Consider the following 19,623-nt stretch of genomic DNA (forward strand, 5'->3'; position numbering starts at 1 on the left):
GCCAAATGTGAATAATTACGTCGCGAATATGCCAGTGTGTAGTGTATTAGGGTGCGGCATAAGAAAACCACCAAATCAGCCATCTTTAACCATACACAGGTACGCTATAATTTACATGAAAAATATTGGTTATTGTTAATGTTCCTGGGAAATTTAAGGATGTTTCACATTATAAATAGCAAGGTTCTTCTGTGCAGTTATAGATCATGAAGTGATTGGATTTATTTAACTATATTTTTACGCTTAAATAATGTAAACATTTCAGCTAGGGTTGTACTTTATTTATCGACTTTGATATCGATATATTATGATTGCCTATTTATATTTTCTTATTTTATTATGCTACCCCGCTTCAAACCAACTAAATTATCTTAATTTAATAATTAAATCATTTTTTATAGGTTACCAAGAAATGAACATAAAAAGAAAGACTGGCTGGAGATGGAGATCCTGACCGACTCTCGGGAGCACTCGGGTAACTCGGGTCCGTGGGGTCGTTACTCCACAAGCTGCCCTGCGGGCTTTTTTATATCATTATTATAGTTTTTTTATAGTTTTATAGTTATTCGACAAGAGACCATATACATATAGTTGTAATTTATAAAATGGTTAATGTATTGTTATTATTTTTGCTTGTATGTAAATTCAATGTTGACGTATAAAAATGCCCTTGTGGCCTATTTGCTGAATAAATGTTGAAGAAGTTGAAGAGCGGAAGTCATTCCTTATTTTTGTAATAAAAAAAATGTTCTGAAGGTGTTTTGTTTTTTTTCACCCGTCGCTTAATAAGCTTGAATTTTGTATCGCTCTCACTTATAGATATGGCGCACCAAGGTCGAGGTGCAGTGCGGTAGTGTGTTACAGACTTTAGGGTTAACAACACAACGAAATTGATTGTAATAGAGAGGTAAAGTCCAAGAGAAACACGTACACTTATTCTGACATCCAAAACAGATGGCGCTGTACTGCGCCATGTGTTTTGCGGTCACTAAGTTGTCAAACGTCAACTTTTGAAAATCAGAGTTACCGCAAAAATCGCAATATGTATTGAGTAGTACAGCGTCATCTGGTTTACCTGTCAAATTTGAAGCACGAAATTGTCCTAGACTCCACACATCTTACTCAATCAAAGTATCTTTTCACATAACAATATACTAATAAAGAATTTTTATTTATTTACTTACTTGCTATTAAAACATAAACTCCACAAATAATACATACTTAGTATTTTAAATAAAATGAGCCGAACACGTTAAAAAGTTATCGATGTATCGATAAAACCTAGTAGCAGTAAAAATCTTCTGGGCAGCACTAAAACCGCCATGTTTTGTTCCCGGATGACGTCACACTGGCACGCATTTTTCGTTGACGTTTCACTTCCATAGGTTTCATATTTCAGTGAATATTATTGTATAAATGCGCCATCTATCGTATCACATCCAAACTTCTTCTACACCAGTGACCTGCACTGACGTGTAATGAGTTTGCGTGAAACGAAACGCGAACTTGACAGATGTATTATTGACAGCTGACAGGCGCACTGTGTGACACAAGAACACTCCCGTATTCCGTTCATGGGTGTGCTTTTGCAAAATCTATTATTCCATCCAAGTTTCGTAACAGTGAATAGTGAATTAAACCAAGGAAACCTCAAAATTGTGAAAAAGAACGTCCTTTAAACTGCTCAAGAAATCAATTATTTCACTCGTCAATACACCAGTTCACTCGGTAAGTGTTTTACGAAATTATTTTGTAATAACCGCAATGTTTTGAGGAAAGGAATGCAGTTTACACGTAATAAGTGAGAAGACAAAACCAATTGGCTCAGTTGCGTTTATATTGAAGATGATTTTGTTGATAACATTGTGGTTATGCACCGAAATAGATTCAAGTTTATGCCTTGACCTAGCTACCAACATTGGTATTCCGACTGCGGTACTGCGCAGACCGACTTTATTCGAAATTCGAAATATACAACATTCGATACGCGTTTTTTTTTAAATCGACGTTCAGTGCATAGTTTTTGTGCCAGATACTATGATTATCTGTGAAATTATGTGAATATTGTGTGATGAATTAAAATTGAAGAAATCGTTTTGAATGCAATTAAAGTGTGACTTCTAAGAGAATTTCGTGAATTGATAGCATATTAAGGATGAATATTTTGAAACATTGAATGTAAACATATTGACACTATGACTCTAACAGAATTGCCTCCTGTATCAAGGTTATTCTAATTTTAACCTGTCATTGCAGTCCAAACATTTGAATGTTGTCTCTTTAGTACCAGGAGTCCATGTTTAATTAATTACATAACTTTTAACCCACTACCCCAACTCAAAAAGAGGACTGTTATAAAATGTAATCTGGCATTATAGCTCCCAAACAGATGAACATATGAGTGAATTGCAAAAAAAATGTACGTAATTAAGCACAGTTAAGAAGCTGTGATTAGTCTTAACTTAATTGATTCATTTGTGTTACAAAAATTAACTATGTAAATTGTATTGTATTGTACCTCAGTTGTGCAGTTTAGATTGGAGCAGAAAAATTTGATCTAGAATAAAATGGGGGAAATAATGTTTGGTCATGACACTTGAGGTTAAATGTGTCTTTAGGTTGTTATGTTGATATAACACAGGGTTTTATTAATTTTTACACACTTGTACTTATATTCACTATTATTTATTGGATTAAAATCTTGTATTCTGACCCAATTCCTCATATACTTATAATTTTTTTTCTTTTTCCATTATAAATGAGATTTAATGGGCATTTATTAAAACAGAGATTAAACAAATGGTCATAAGTCTAAACCTAATACCAAAAAGAATAGATAGTATAGAGGGGTCCTGTCATTGTAAATTTTGTAGTCACAGTAAATTTACTGCCATCTATCGACACACGACTAATACTCAAAATGAAAACATATAAAGTTATCAAAAAATGTATATATATGGATAAATGATTTTATTATTTTTATATCATTTTGATCCATGTTCATTCAACTAATATCTATGTGTTAAAATTGTTAAATATGAAACGGTGTTGTCACGCCATCTAGCCGAGAATAGGCTAAAGGTGTGTGCGCCATCTATTCGAGAATGACTTTTGCTTCAATTCCGAGGCACGTTTTTTCCTTAGACTTTATTCGTCTTATACGAAGTTAGATATGTCTTTGCTAATACTTACAATGGAACAAACTGATTTGTGATCCACCATAGAAAGTTTTCACAGCAAGTGTCAATAATTTTACTTTTTAAATCAATTAAGACATTCAGTGCCGAAAACCCGACTATCGGGTATTTTATGATTTCGTTCCCAGGCCGGACGACCCGATAGTCGGGATCATGGTACTACTGCTTTATATGACAACATTGTTGTGGCCTGGCGCGGACGTCTTGTTTAGCTGGGTGGCAATGAATGTGTTAAAGCACTAAATTGTATTGTATTCACCGCCTCACGGCCTTAGAGTTCAATTCAGTTCCAAAAAATTGAAATAAGTATGTTGAACAATTATTTACAAGTTTCTAAATGTGAAACGGATAAAAATGATAAAAAAAAGACAGGAAAAAGGTAATTTTTGGAGCTATAAAAGCGTGCAAACAGTTCAAAAGTACCAGGCTCGCATAACTCGCCGAGTGCTAACGTGAATGATGGCAGTACGCGGTATGGCGTCGTTCGCGGCGCAGGCGGCGCTGCGCTCGCGCTGGTCCAGTCTCATCGAGTCCACCAGCGTCGACGTGCCCGGCGAGGTCACGGATGGCGTCCGCTCCGTCGTCGGATGGCTTAAACAGGCCTGTTCTTATATATACTCTGGCACAGTCACTTTGTCAGTAGAAAAAGGCGGCAAATTAAAAAAAAATGTTGGCGCACATAGTTGACATCCTATAGAGAATTTGAATTTCGCGCCTTTTTCTACGGACAGGTTGGGTGTGTTTCAGTATATATGCTTTTGACGTTACGTTTTCAGCGGCACATTTAGGCTTTTCACGGCACAGAAGTTATATGTAAAAGCTGTAACAGACGGGCGTACCGGACTGCGGCCGAGGCCTGTTCGATCGAGTGGAAGATGGTGCTCCGTACGTCCGTTAAGGACTCAAGCAATAAGTTAGAGTGCAAGAAAGAGAGATAGGCTGACCTGTTCGGACCAAGGTCGCGGTCCGGTACGCCCGTCTGTTACAGTTTTAATATTTGACTTTAATAATCCCTGGATCCTTCGTTGTGATTTGAACCTAGATCTTGTACCATCCAGTCATAATAAATCTATATTGCCGTATTTTGCTACGACAAAGTGTTCAGTAACTTCTAAAATAGATTGTATGGTTAGTCGACAAATATTTTTAACATACTTAGAACCTACAATTCTACTTCATGGATCAGGATGTTTATGTTTAGATATTATTTAGTACAGTCAACTGTAAAAATATGGGTGTAGACAACTTACTCAAAAATATGTCCCATAGTTCCTAATTCGCTGACATAAGAGCTATGGGACATATTTTTCAGATGATTTGTGCAAATTGTGCACCCATATTTTCACACTTGACTATACCAAAATGTTCTTGACTTGGTATCTTTATGTTGGCCAATCATATCATAGTTTTAAACTATCATACTTTGCATACAAACAAAAATCTGGTGCTTATTTTGGGTGCCTAACATTAATTGTCATAATATGAATTCGCATAACAGATTTGGCATAACATAATTGTGCATAACATTGAACAGGCATAATATAAATAAGCATGACTCTTATTGGGCATAATAATGAATACTCTGTCTACATTTTTATTAATTTGCCTTTTATATTTATACCATTTAATAATGCTTATTATATTTATCCCAAGTCGTCGTTATGCCAATTTACGTTATGCGCATTAACATTATGCGTACTCAGTTATGCGTAATATACGTTATGCCAATTTGAATTAGGAGTATTACGTTATGCGAATTAATATAGACCCGCTTATATTATTTGAATAAGTGTAGTGTAATTTTATGTTTTTTTCTCGATGTTGTATTTTCGATGTGGCATGAGTCTAGTACAAGTGTTCAGTCGTCGTCAAAGATATGTTTACATTTTCTGCCTTATTGCAAAGGAGTAAGGTGCATATCTATTTCCGAAAGTTTCGTTATAAGTAATTATTTAATTAATTAAACTTAATTGCACAAAGTCATTGACATATATCTCAGGACTGGCCTTACGGGCAATAAAATAAGAATGAGGCCAGAACAGCGGTGTGACACCGCTACAACGCGATTGGTTGATGAGTTCGCATCACGCGCGCGATTGTTCGCAACTACTTGCGTTAGACTGCACGATTGGCTCGAATTCGTGAGTGACACCGCTGAACTAGTGCTACCATTTCTTTTAGTGCCCGTAAGGCCCGTCCTGAGATATACGACAATGCATAAAGTATTATATTAGGTCTCGTATAGCTCTGATAATAGCTAAAGACTTGTTTCCGGACTCTTCGCAGTCTGGATCTATATATATCAGATGACCTACCGCGAATTAAGTTCGACGTGTTGCCTCCCTGTCACACATACGTACGAATTTACAAGTGCGACAGAGAGCAACACGTCGATCGTGGTTCGCGGTAGGCCCTCAGAGCACGTGAGGACAGGGGTTCGAAACTCCTCCCTTCGGGCAAACTCGGCTCCGTTCGGCTCAGCATTGCTCCGTTCGGCTCAGCATTGCTCCGAGCAATTATTAGGGTTGGCACAACTTGAAGTCCCTTTGCGTGCAAGACCGTAGATAAGATAATGACTTGAATTTTGACAACCCTAAATAGCCGAAAGGGATGGTGCCATATACATTAACGTATATATCTATGGACTGGCCTTACCAGCACTAAAAATGGTACTAGTTCAGCAGTGTGACTAGGGCTTGCAATATCCGCCCATTTTTTGTATCCGGATATTTCGAATATTTATTATTTTACTATCCGGATATCCGAATAAAACGGATAATTCGAGTACTTGCTCTTTATTTAACAAAACTCACATGAACTTTATAAAAAGTGTAATATAATCAATTTTTACGTATAATAGGTTGCGTAACTGCAAATTAAAGGTAAATTTGAGGAGTTCTACCTTTTCGTCGAAATTTTATTGTCCGAATTTCACTTGGAATTTTTTTTCGCTGAAGCTTTACTGTGACAAACATCCTTCGGCAAATTTCATTTATGATAACGGTATTATTTGCTTCAATTTTGCAAACGCAAAGGCTGACTAAAACTATTGTAACAATTTAGTTTATGGCAGCCTGATCTACGAAATTCATTTCTTAAGTGACTTCAGATGTTCACAAGATATTTGTCGTTATTTCATGTAAATTTTACAACCATGAATTATAAATCTAGTCAAACTCTTCTTCAGTTAAGAAATTGGCGCGTTATTGACATATGGTACTGGCCGTGGTGTTGTTGATATTTAGAGAATCGAATAGGTACTAGTAGGTCTTTTGACTGTTGAGACAGTCTCTTCTTAGATATTACATTGCATTTAAGGTCAATCAAGGTTTTCATTACAGATTTATTCAAATGCAGAATGCTAAAACTTTTATATCATATCTGCTAAACAGCTACTGCATCTGGTTCGGCAGTTCAATATCAACCAAAGTTCTCCTCCGTTGGACCCATTTTAGGTTTGTTCGCACGTTATCGCAGCGCGTTTGACAGGAACATGGTACAAGTAAGTTACTTTGTACGTTTTAAGGAGTTAATAGGTCGATCTGCATAAGTTGTTCCGAAATATAAGGAATAAAAAAATAAGGGAGTAGTCGGCAATCAAGGAGAAATACTTAAATAAACACTTTTTATACCATAAAAATGTATCCAAATAAATAAATCAACCGACATCGTTTACGTTATAATTTTCAACGTTTTTGAAATAGTTTTCTTAAAAATTGGAATGATATTTTTTGTCATAAATGGTATTCGAATTGTTCGTTTTATCCGGATATCAACCTCATCTAAATCTGGATAGTAAATTGGACGGATATCCGGATAAAACGGTTATCCGGATATCCGGATTGCAAGCCCTAAGTGTGACTCACGAATTCCAGCCAATCGTGCAGTCTAACGCAACTAGTTGCGACCAATCGCGTTGTACCGGTGTCACACCACTGTACTGGCCCCTATCATGCCTCATTATTAGTGTCCGTAAAGCCAGTCCCTAGATATCTATGTCAATGGCCATATATTAGAAACGGATATCATGATTCGACCCTGAACCGCTGACAAACTTCGGTTTTGTAGAAGTGTCCTTTCTGTACTTTTACTTATTCTGTGGTGTCGGGTCGGGTTACGAATGCGACGACGGTTAATAGGCAGTTCGGTGTCCCGACAGCACGCAGATATATGAGTCAGGGTTGCCAAATGCGAGTAGGTAATTTTGTTAACAAACATTTAACTACCCAAAATGTATCTAAAACCCTTATGATTGATCACTTCAGAATCATGATCATATTCCTCGCGTTGTCCCGGCATTTTGCCATGGCTCATGGGAGCCTGGGGTCCGCTTGACAACTAGTCCCAAGAATTGGCGTAAGCACTGGTTTCCTCACGATGTTTTCCTTCACCGAAATGGTAAATATCAAATGATATTTCGTACATTAAGTTCCGAAAAACTCATTGGTACGAGTCGGGGTTTTAACCCGCGACCTTTAGATTGAAAATCGCACACTCTTACCGCTAATAGGCCACCAGCGCCCACGGATTGATTAGTTCAGAATAATTTATTAAATAATGTTTTAAATTAATAGGGAATATTACAGCAATGTTCTGCCGCCAGAGTACAGCACTAGCACAAACCGTAAACCATAGAGTAACTTATTATATACCTACTATGCCTTAATAGTAGTTTATGTGACTGCTACATAATGAAAGGCAATAAAATACGAGTGTGGGTTTATGAAACGAATGAAATGAGTTTCATAATAGTATCACACAAGTGTTTTAATGCCTAATTATGTAGAGTTACATACACTGCTTTATCTACACACATATTATAAACTTTCTATGATATATTCACTAACCTCATATTACAGCCGACATTGGGGCATTTTCCTCTCTGGCGGAACTCGCGGATATGAGCTGGCGTCTCCGAAATATCTTTATCGCACATTTTACACGAAACTTTTGTTATAGTTACTTTAAAAACAACAAAACAAATTAATTTTTTCTTACAAATTAATTAAAATATAAACTGTACGTCAAATGGCGGCAACTTTTTTCACGCATGTCATGCATCCGAAGTTTTTTTTTTATTTCAGAGACAAACTAGAATCGGGGTCGATTACCATATCGTCCGATACCAACTTACATGCGGGATTTGTCAATATTGTATGCAATTGTCATTTGATTTCGAATAAAACGTCATCTCGACTGATATTAGAATAGGGGTCAAATCAAATTGCTTTTTTTATTCAGAGATGTTCGAAATTTAAAATGCATTACCAAATCGATTTTGATATAGTAATGAAGCTATTACCACATTTTCACAGATAAGAAATTTGCTGTAACAAAACAGTTTATCGTAATGTGGGCCATTATTTACGGATTTTGAAGGCGTCATAGAGAGTTTGTGATATGTGTGTAGATAAACAGTTTTATGTTAAGTTTTCACAGATTATTTGTTACCTATGAATAAATATGACATTGATGCATCAAGGCGGTTTGTTTACAGTTTATGGTAATGGCGCCCCCTGCGCAGAGTTTTGTGTAATATTTTCTATTTTAAAATACACATTATACATTTAAAAAAAAATACGGAACACTGTTTTAGGTATAACTATTTAATTTTTTTTCCACGTCATTTCCAATCAGAACCAGTTGCCAACCCTAGCTCCTGAATGGGTGTAAATTGCCGTCTGAGGACGCCAATAACTCGACTTTGACAACCCTTGGTTATTTCGCACTTGTCAATCGTCCTAAAACGTTTTAGACCCTATGTCTGGGTAGTAAGGTTCAATGTTGTGTAGATATTTTTGACCTTGAATGCACCGGGGGGCCATATTTCGCACGGTTGCTTATGTATTTTTAGTTGTAGGAATGTTCTGTTTTTAATTTCTATAAATATGTATAGTTTTTTTTTTAATATGTTCCAACTTCTATAAATATGTTCCAACCGAACGTCCGTAGTTTATGAGGTTATTATCATTTATTGAACAACTTTTTTTTCTATGGGACAGCTAAATTTTCAGGGTTCCGTACTCAAAGGGTAAAAACGGGACCCTATTACTAAGACTCCACTGTCTGTCTGTCCGTCTGTCTGTCACCAGGTATCTCATGAACCGTGATTGCTAGACGGTTGAAATTTTCACAGCAGTATTTTTGTTGCCGCTATAACAAAAAGTACGGAACCCTCGGTTGGCGAGACCGACTTGCACTTGTCCGGTTTTTCCGGTAGTTTATATACAGGTTATTTACACAGTACGTATGGCCAAAGCTTGTTAAACATTTTGTAAGTATATGTATTTTAGGTAAATGTGTGATTTAGATTATTTTGGCTCACATATTGTCACGCTACGAAAAATAGGACAAACTGTTAATAAAACTCTCCTGGGTAACTTTTGGAATCTACTTTCCGTTGTGTGACAATACACGCTGAAGTTTTGTCACGTAATTAAGATGTTTTAGTAGCTATATTAAATTTGTTATTTATTAAGTAGGTACTTATTTACAAAAATGTCGATTGTAGATAATTTGTTTTAAGTTTTGTTTGTAGTGTATTATTCCTCTGGCACCAATTTCGCTTTTGATGTATTCGTATGTCTCTGAAAAACTTTATAAGGAATAACAACCGACTTCAAATAATCTTACTGAATAGTGTTGACAGAAAACGTAATAGGTTCTTAAAAATACAATGCCATTCAACTAGGTAAGTACACACCCATTATTTGGAACGCTTTCGATGGGTTACTTAACTTACGTTAAGTGACCCAGGAGACATTAATAACGCAGAAATTAATGTTAGTGTTTACAGTAAATTTAATTGTTTCTTAAAAAAGACCTCGTCAATCAACTACACACCCATTGTTCGGAACGCTTTCGATAGGTTATTTAACTTACGTTAAGTGACCCAGGAGACATCAATAACACAGAAATTAATTTTCGTGTTTACAAAAAATTTAATTGTTTCCTAAAAAATACTACGTCAATCAACTACACACCCATTAGACCAGTGGTTCCTAACCGGGGGGTAATTACCCCCGTGGGGGTAAATCTGGTATTTTACGGGGGTAATAAGCTAACCTAATAAAAATAAAACGTAAGCCTAATTAACCGTAATTAAACGTAATTAGCCTAATATAACAATACAACAAACGTACACGTTTTATTTTTTATTACCATTGGGAGGAGGGGTAAAATCAGATTCCCTAGTTAGTCATAGTGGTGACCGGACTGAAAAGGTTAGGAACCACTGCATTAGACGGAACGCTTAACTTACGTTAAGTGACCCAGGAGACATCAACAACAAAGAAATGAATTTTAATTATTCGGCGACAAGAGTCCCCATATGTAGTTCAATTTTTTTGAAGCCGGTTGTAACCTAACTCCTCTAATACTTGCTAATTTACATTATGTTTCGACAGGCGTCGTTAGAGGTACGCCAGGTTGGGAGGCGCGCGGTGAGCCAACTCTCTGGCCGCGGCATGGACGATGTGCTCATCATTCACTACAACGATGTCTACAACATTGAACAGACCACCAGTAAGTATCTGTTGACAGGCGTTAGAAGTACGCCAGGTTGGGCGGCGGTGAGCCAACTCCCTGGAGGCATAGATGTGCTCATAATTCACTAGAACGATGTGTAATTACAGGTCAGATTTAATTTGAATTTCGAGCTATACATTTTTGCGAAGACTGCTTTAACCCGACCCGAGGCTCTGACACACAAGATAACCTCTCTCTCTCTCTCTCTCAGATGTGTAATTGTGTACAACATTAAACAGACAGGTTCTAGCTAAATTGGAGAATCCATGGCGTAAATATTAAATAACCAATTTAGCCAGATCCCTAAATGGATCAACAATCGCGGAGCGTGAGTAGCGTGACCTTACCTTGCGAGCCGGGGTTTACCGACCTCTGACTGAGCCTATTGTATGTTATTTCAGAAACGGAGCCGGTGGGCGGAGCCCTACGCTTCAGCACGGCGGTCAAAGCCATGCAGCACTTGAATCCATTGGTGCTGTTCAGCGGAGACGTGTTCTCACCTAGCATGCGTAAGTAACTGGATTGTCCAACTTTTGGTTACTTCCAAAGTTCAAAGCATTCATGTGTTTAGTCGAAAATTTCTGTTATTGAGTAATATGTTTTCACAGTGAGAAAAGCTTTTAAATTTCGCTTAAAACATTGTCCTTGGACTTATGTGCAGCTGCTTGAATAATTTAATTTTATTGTACAGTCTAATAGTTTAATTTAATTTTATTGTAATTTTATGGAAGCGATTTCTGGAATAAAACAATTTCATTTCATTTCATTACGTACAGTTGCCATCAGATATATCGGGGCGGCCGAGGTGCTCAAAAATATCTGCACACGCACCCTAGCGCCTTGACAATAGAAGCGTGTTCTGATATTTGTGAGCGCCTTGGCCGCTCCGATATATTTGATGGCGGCTGTACATGCCACCGAATATTATAATATTCGGTGGTATATTGTTGTATATTTTGTCCATGTCCTTTGGGTCACTATTTATAGCCACTGACGTGTAAAAAGATCACTGTGTAAATGTTTTGTATCATTTGTTACAGTAAGCACATATACGAAAGGCGAACAGATGGTACCAGTTCTAAACGAAATTGGAACACATTGTGCTGTTTTTGGAAACCATGATTTTGGTAAGTGATAACAATCGTCATTACCCCTTTTATATTTGACAAGTTTATCATAAGTAATAATTTAATTTTATTGTAATTTATTTTATTTGCTAGAATCATGGTTACATAGATGTTAGATAGAAATATAAGTCCAGCACAATTCTGCCGACTTACGGCGTGCAAATTTTACTATACATACTTAATTACTAACATGCATTTACTCTACATATATTTACATTTCACAGATTAATTATTGCTTAATAACAATGTCAATATTTATAAATAGTTCATTACCAAAATGAGAATAATTACATTAACGGATGTCCTACAGAATACTTGCATTAATTAAATTATAATTAGATAAACCATTTTACATAGAATTACATTTGCAGCCCTTTATTGCGCATAATTATTAAATCTACAGTTGGTTTCTTTTAAGAATTCCTTGACTGAGTAAAAGCACTGCTCTTTCAACCATAAATTAAGTTTTTTGCAAAAATTGTTATAATCCATGTCCGTTATTTGTTTTGGTATAGAGTTATAGATTAAACAGGCCATGTAGTAGCAGTTTTTGCGGTACAGTTTTAGTCTTGGGGCGGGCATGGTTAAATTAACTTGAGTTTCAGCTCTCCGGTTGAAATTGTCGTTCGGCTTAAATAGTGACATATTTGCCTTTACTAGTTTAGCTGTTTCAAAGATATACATGCCCGGTAGCGTCATAAATTTATTTTTAATGAAAATTGGATAACATGACTCCATTGTGCCTAGACCCCAAATTGCTTTCAAGCATTTTTTTTGTGCGACAAATGCTCTATTTGCTTCAGAGCAATTCCCCCACAATACGATCCCATAACGTAATTGGGAGCACACATAGGCATGATATACTGAAATAGCTGTTTCTACTGAACTGGTTTTTTTAACAGTTTTCAATGCGTAAATGAATTTGTTTAATTTCTTGCATAGCATATCAATGTGATTATTCCATGTCAGATGATCATCTATATGAATACCTAGAAACACAGTGCTGTCAACTTGTTCAATTTTCTGGTTTTCATACACTATATTCAATTCTGGAGTTCTGTTTCGATTTGCGGAAAAATAAACTAATTTGGTTTTCCCTAAATTAATTTCAAGATTATTATTTGATAACCATGCTATGACACTCCTCAGGGCTGTATTGATGTTGGACTCAAAGGAATTAAGGTTGTTGCCTTGAAACATTATTGTTGCATCATCCGCAAAAAGTATACAGTTTTGTTCTGTCGCTCGTGGGAGGTCATTGACATATATAAGAAAAAGCAATGGTGCCAGGATACTTCCTTGGGGTACCCCTCTAATTACTACCTTAGCATTTGAGTCATAATCTCTTACAGTACTTGACAGTTTGTCTAACTTAGTTACTCGTGTTATTTGTTTTCTATTTAATAAATAAGATTTTAGCCAGTCATATGCTGGTCCTCGTATACCATAGGTCTGCAGCTTTCCGAGTAGAATGGTGTGATCTACAAAGTCGAAGGCTTTGCTTAAATCTAAGAACAATCCCGATGTCAACTTCTTGTCGTTTAAATTATCTAAAATATGTTTTAATAAAACAAATCCAGCTAACGTTGTTGATTTATTGCGTCTAAAGCCAAACTGTATTATGATTTAAATGTTAATTTAATTCAATGAATTTGTGATTAATTATTAATTTTTAATTATTCTTGTAATTTGTTACGTATATGGACTGTTTGTCTGAAATAAACGTTACATTACATTACATTACATAAGTTCAAATGGTATTTTGCGTTACAGATTTCGGCCTAGAAGTCCTCTCAGGGCTAGTCGCTCAATGCAACTTCCCCTGGCTGATGTCCAACGTGATAGACAACGAGACAGGCCGTCCCCTGGGTGACGGGCGCATCACGCACGCTCTACTGTGCAACGGCCACAAGATCGGACTCATAGGGCTTGTGGAACAGGTGAGGATGTCCCCTGGCTGACGCGATACACAACAAGATCGGCCGTCCCCTGGGCGACGGGCGCATCACTCACGCTCTCATGCGGCGGTAGCACGGTCGCATTTTTATCGTTTGTCATCATGCGTGTCACGTTCTAACAAGTATTTAAGTGCGAAAGTGACGGGCGATAAAAATGGAACCATGCTGCGCCCGCTGTGCAACGTACACAAGGTCGGCCTCATAGGGCTTGTGGAACAGGTGAGGACGTCCCCTGGCTGACGTGATATACCGGCCGTCCCCTGGGCGCCGGGCGCATAACTCATGCTTTCCTATGTAACGGGTACAAGATCAAGGTTATAGGGCTCGTGGAACTGGTATTCTCTGAATCCCGCAACCGATTCTCGTGAAAATTTGTGAGCAGATTCGATAATCATAATCAATGTTCATTGTTACTTAATAATTAGTGTACCTACTTAGCTTAAGATTAGTTTAGAGCGCACCGCCAACAAACTGTCTCACAGTTTGGCGAAACATTAGATTAAGGTACTAAATATTGTATTTTTTCTGTAAAATTTTCAATAATAATAAAATTGTTTGTTGATGCTCGGATAACGTATAAAAACTCAAAAATGCGCGTTTTCCCAGATATAAGACCTAGATCGATTTTTCGCCCCCGAAAACCCCCATATAGTAAATTTCATAGAACTCGTTAGAGCAGTTTCCGAGATCCCCGAAATATACACATAAACACTAGCTTTTGCCCGCGACTTCGTCTGCGTGGAATTAGTACCAGCAGCTATAGTAAGTACAGCGCCGGGATAAAATCTAATAGCAATTCGAGCATAATGTGCTTAATTGTTTACACCAATTAACAGGCACATCATTAATTTTCTCATTTCCACCCCCCTTTTCACCCTCTTTAGGGATTTCTGACATAAAAACTATCCTATGTCCTTCCCCGGGACTTAAACTATCTCTATGCCAAATTTAAACTAAATCCGTTCAGCGGTTTAAGCGTGAACAGGTAACAGACAGACAGACACACTTTCGCATTTATAATATTAAGTATGGATATATACAAGAATTGCTCGTTTAAAGGTGTAAGATATTGTCACTCGTTAATAGTTAATATTGCCGTTAGTATAACAGTTAATATTGTTCGCAGGAGTGGCAGGTTAATATTGCCGCTAGTATAATAGTTAATATTGTTCGCAGGAGTGGCAGGTTAATATTGCCGCTAGTATAATAGTTAATATTGTTCGCAGGAGTGGCAGGTTAATATTGCCGCTAGTATAATGAGTTAATATTGTTCCCAGGAGTGGCAGGTTCATATTGCCGTTAGTATAACAGTTAATATTGTTGTCAGGAGTGGCTGGAGACGCTGGCGACGATAAACCCTGACGAAGTGACCTTCATAGACTTCCTGCAGGCCGGAGCCAAACTGTCGGAGCAACTCAAACAGGAGGTAGGTTTAAAAACCAATGAGATTTTCGGAACTTATATACGAAATATCATTTGATATTTACCAGTTGCTTTTCGGTGAAGGAAAACATCGTGAGGAAACCGGACTAATCCCAATATGGCCTAGTTTACCCTCTGGGTTGGAAGGTCAGATGGCAGTCGCTTTCGTAAGAACTAGTGCTTACGCCAATTCTCGGGATTAGTTGCCAAGCGGACCCCAGGCTCCCATGAGCCGTGGCAGAATGCTGGGATAACGCGAGGAAGAAGAAGAAAGGGTGAATTTTTTTTTGTTTACAGGGTTGCGAGTACGTGATAGCCCTCACACACATGCGGACGCCGAACGATATTAAACTGGCTGAGGGCAACACGGAAATAGACCTCATACTGGGCGGGCACGACCACGTTTATGAGGTTATTGAGGTAAGATAACTCCGACTTATATTGACCGGGATATGAACCGTGATTACCTTATGTCAGTGGGGAGACACTCCTCACCGGTCGAACTCGGCTCCGTTCGGCTCAGCATTGCTCTCTAACAATTATTACTCTAATAATTATTAGGGTTGGCACCACTTGACTTCCTTTGACCACAGATAAGATAATCACTTGAATTTTGACAACCCTAAATTGCCGGAAGGGATGCCATACATTAGAAAGCGACATCATGCTTCGTCCCTGAATCGCTGTCAAACTTCGGTTTTGTAGGAAGTGTCCTTTCTGTAGAATAAAATAGAATAGAATACCATTTATTTCAGTATAAGTACACAGTTATACAATACGTACACAGAAGGAAAGAAAAAAAACAACGGGTTGCACTCCGGGAGTGCCGGCAGAAGTGAAAACTCAATGACATTGTAACAGTTTTTCGATCAGGCCCCAATTTCACCACGGCTACAATTGTCAGTGACATATGTCGAGCGACAATTGTCAAGCGACAGGTGACATATTACAATTTTATAAAATATTTTCTATAGAAATACTTACAAACATGACAGGCATTTTGCTACAATTGTATGTATTACAATTATGTTGTGAAACAAGAATTATTTTTTCTAGTCGACATATTTGTAGAATTGTCGGTGAATCTTGACAGGAAATGAGTTATATGTCGGAATTTCGTGACAATTGTAGTGTTTCTTGTGACAATTGTCATAAACTTAGCAAGAGAAATATCTGTTTTTTTCCGATATAATAAAGTTTTTTTAAATAATACAATGATGGTGGCAAACAGAAATACGGCCCGCCCGATGGTAAGCGGTAACCGTAGCCCATGGATGCATGTGACGTCAGCAACAGTGATGTTTTACAATTGTCGCACCTGTCACCGTGGTGAAATTGGGGCCAGGTCACGTGTCCGTCTTACGAATTTTTACTCTGTCGAATCTTACGATCACGTGACCTGTCGCGAGCTTAACATTTTTTTCCCCATCACAAAAAGTGCACAGCGCCGCTAAAGAAGCTTTCTCTTCAAAAATTACTCATACCTAACTTGTACAGTCACCTGCAATAATATGTTACGCAACGAAGGCCGCAAAAATATGTGACACGCTCTTATTTGTAGAGCCAGAAGAGCGTGTCACATATTTTTGAGGCCTTTGCAGAGGAATATATAATTGCAGGTGACTGTACACTTTCTGTACGGTAGTACTATTATTTATTCTGTGACTAAAGTTAAAATTTGCTGTAAACCCATTTCTCACTACATCAGGTAAACAACAAATACATAGTAAAGAGCGGGACAGACTTCCGCCAGTTCTCTAAAATCAACATTAGCTTCGGGCCCGATTCGACCCGTGTCGACATCGCCGACGTCCATGTCACCAGCGCGTTTGCCGAGGACCCCGTGCTTAAGGCCAAGACCGACCAGTACTCTGGTAAGTATTCATAATAATGGGGTTCTTCCCTTAAGTTCAATTAAATTAAATGAAATATAAGTAAGCAATAAGTTAAATTAAATTATTTCACAGCTTTTGTGAAAAATTTACGGAAATACACTGAAATATGATCAACTCAATTTTTTTGAAATTTAAGTTTTTTTTTAAAGTTACACAAAATTTTAACCGAAATCATTCTTAAATACGGTGACATTTCAAACATTCGTCCGCCATATAGAATTTTTTTGGTAGTGTAGCCGTCGAAAGCACAGACCCATCGACATTCAGCCACAATTGATAATAGGGAATATTACGCGAAACTGTGCGTAGGGGGCGCCACTACCACTATCCGTCACAATCAGGGGGTCTACCGCGAAACAAGAAAATCGAAATTTCCTTATCTAACCTCTCTATCACTCTTGCATATCGAGCGCAGGCATATAAGTAAATGTCGATTTTCGCGTTTTCCGGTAGGGACTTGTAAATAATCCGCCTTGATGCGTCAATGTCATAGTGAAAACTTGTCAGAAAACTGTTTAAGGCCTAGTATGTTTAAGTTACTCTATGGTTTACTAAACAAATTAAACTTTATTTATCTATACAAGACAAACGTTTAAAAAACTAATTCACAGTTACACATTAATTACCAAGCTTACAAACAAATTAGTGTTAACATTGCAGTAATACTCCCTATTGGCTTGTTCCCTTCAGTTAAATTCAATTGTTTAACAGATTTAGTGAAAAATATACACTAAAATAACAAGATGAACTCAAATATGTTAAAATCAACAAAAGCTTATTAAAACCGTTCTCATAGTAACAAATGGCGACCGGTCCCTGCCTGCGAAGCCAATGGCCCTGGGTTCAAATCCCGGTACGGATTTTTATCTGTGTGAACACAAATATTTGTTCCTGAGTCATGGGTTTTTCCTATGTTTTGTATAGATGGCGTTAATATTAATTATTAACAAGTTAACACATATCAGTGAAAGAATAAGGATCAAAGTCAAATGGCGTTCTAACAGTTTTGATCTTCTGTCGAAAGATGGCAGTAAATTTACAGTGGCTACATGATTTACTTTGACAATCCGCCTCTATACACTATTCTCTTTGATATAATTTACCAATTTTGACAAACAAGGAGGTTTTTAATTTTATCTTAAAAGTAATGTTTTTTTTTTTATTCTTTAATAATACTTTGAATCCCGCAGCAATGATAGAGGGCAAGATGGACGAAGTTCTGGGCAAGTTCTGCGTGCCTCTAGAAGGACGGTTCTCGTGTATCCGCCGGCAGGAGTGCAACCTCGGCAACTGGGTCTGCGACGTGCTGCTGGCGGCCACAGGAGCTGATTTGGTGCTGCTTAACTCGGGCACTTTTAGATCTGATCAGGTATATTTAATTTTTAGTACATACCATAGAGAAATATAAACTGAAATAAATGTCATATACTAAGAAAAAGTGACCAACGCCTCCAGTACCCCAGGCTGGAATCGAACCAGCGTCCTCTGCTATCGCGGCAGGTGCCTGTGCCATTCGGCCACCGGGCCACGGCATAGGTCGAATTCTTCCAAGTATATGCACTTCTTACTGAAGTCTTAGGCTTTTTCTTAGTATATGACATTTATTTCAGTTTATAATTTATATAGTAGTGTGTAAAGTGTTTCTACTTGAAATAAAAACAAATTAAAATATTTTCTGAAAATAATTTAATTTGTTTTAATACTTCTAATAGTACTTATAGAGAAATATAAGTAAAGAACGAGTCATCAGTACATCAGTTTTCTTTACGCGAGTTACTTCATAGTCGACATCTAACGTCAAGTAGTGGAATTATCAGTACCGCAACTCGACACCAGATGTCACTAGTGTCGCTACTGACGAAAAGTGTAATGCTAAAACAATAGGCTTGAGTCGGTCCTGAACTAAGAACTATTAAGAATGAAATCCCATCAAGGACCGAAAGGAACTAAATCTTTTTGCACGCTCTTAATCGGTCTTTAGGTCCTTTAGTTCAGTGGGATTCGAGAGCGCTTGACTGAGTGAAACGTAAAATGGACGGAACGAAACGGTTGTCAATGTCGCTGGCACGAGTGTGAACGAGATGAAAGAACGACGTGACACTCCTAAGCCCGTAAAATATGAAAGAAAATCAAATATATTTCGACATATTTGATATTTTTTAATTATGTTATGGTGTTTTAATTTTTAATATCGACATATCGTATCGTACAAGTTAAATTGTATTCAGTTACCAAAGATTGGAAAGAAACCAATGAAAAATCGACTCCTATTCATTCCCGGCTCTCAACGACCGAACTGAACTAAAGGAACTAAAAGACCGAATTAGTTCGTTTGACCGATTGACCGAGAGCGGAGCGCTCTCTGTAGTGACCGAGCAGGCACAAGCCTATAAAACAATTTACAACTAATATTAGAAGCAGAAGGGGTTGAAAATAGAGTTCCGGTTAATCCGGTTATAATATTAGCTGAAAATTGTTGAGCATTGGAGTTTTCGTC

The 19,623-nt window shown here is 37.5% G+C and overlaps 1 protein-coding gene across 1 annotated transcript in view; it reads left to right on the forward strand.

Annotated features, from left to right (window-relative positions):
• The first annotated feature begins 1,554 nt into the window (after positions 1-1,554).
• The window catches only part of LOC134800839 (snake venom 5'-nucleotidase), a 31,795-nt gene continuing 13,726 nt past the window's right edge, over positions 1,555-19,623 (forward strand). Inside the window, exons 1-10 of the mRNA XM_063773395.1 lie at positions 1,555-1,728; positions 3,664-3,797; positions 10,604-10,721; positions 11,126-11,233; positions 11,765-11,851; positions 13,625-13,791; positions 15,137-15,235; positions 15,529-15,651; positions 16,940-17,105; positions 18,317-18,495. Coding sequence (XP_063629465.1) covers positions 3,672-3,797; positions 10,604-10,721; positions 11,126-11,233; positions 11,765-11,851; positions 13,625-13,791; positions 15,137-15,235; positions 15,529-15,651; positions 16,940-17,105; positions 18,317-18,495 — 1,173 coding nt within the window. The 5' untranslated portion in view covers positions 1,555-1,728; positions 3,664-3,671. The remainder of the gene's footprint in view (positions 1,729-3,663; positions 3,798-10,603; positions 10,722-11,125; positions 11,234-11,764; positions 11,852-13,624; positions 13,792-15,136; positions 15,236-15,528; positions 15,652-16,939; positions 17,106-18,316; positions 18,496-19,623) is intronic.

This window comes from Cydia splendana, chromosome 20, assembly GCF_910591565.1.
Source record: "Cydia splendana chromosome 20, ilCydSple1.2, whole genome shotgun sequence".
Classification (NCBI taxonomy): domain Eukaryota; kingdom Metazoa; phylum Arthropoda; class Insecta; order Lepidoptera; family Tortricidae; genus Cydia; species Cydia splendana.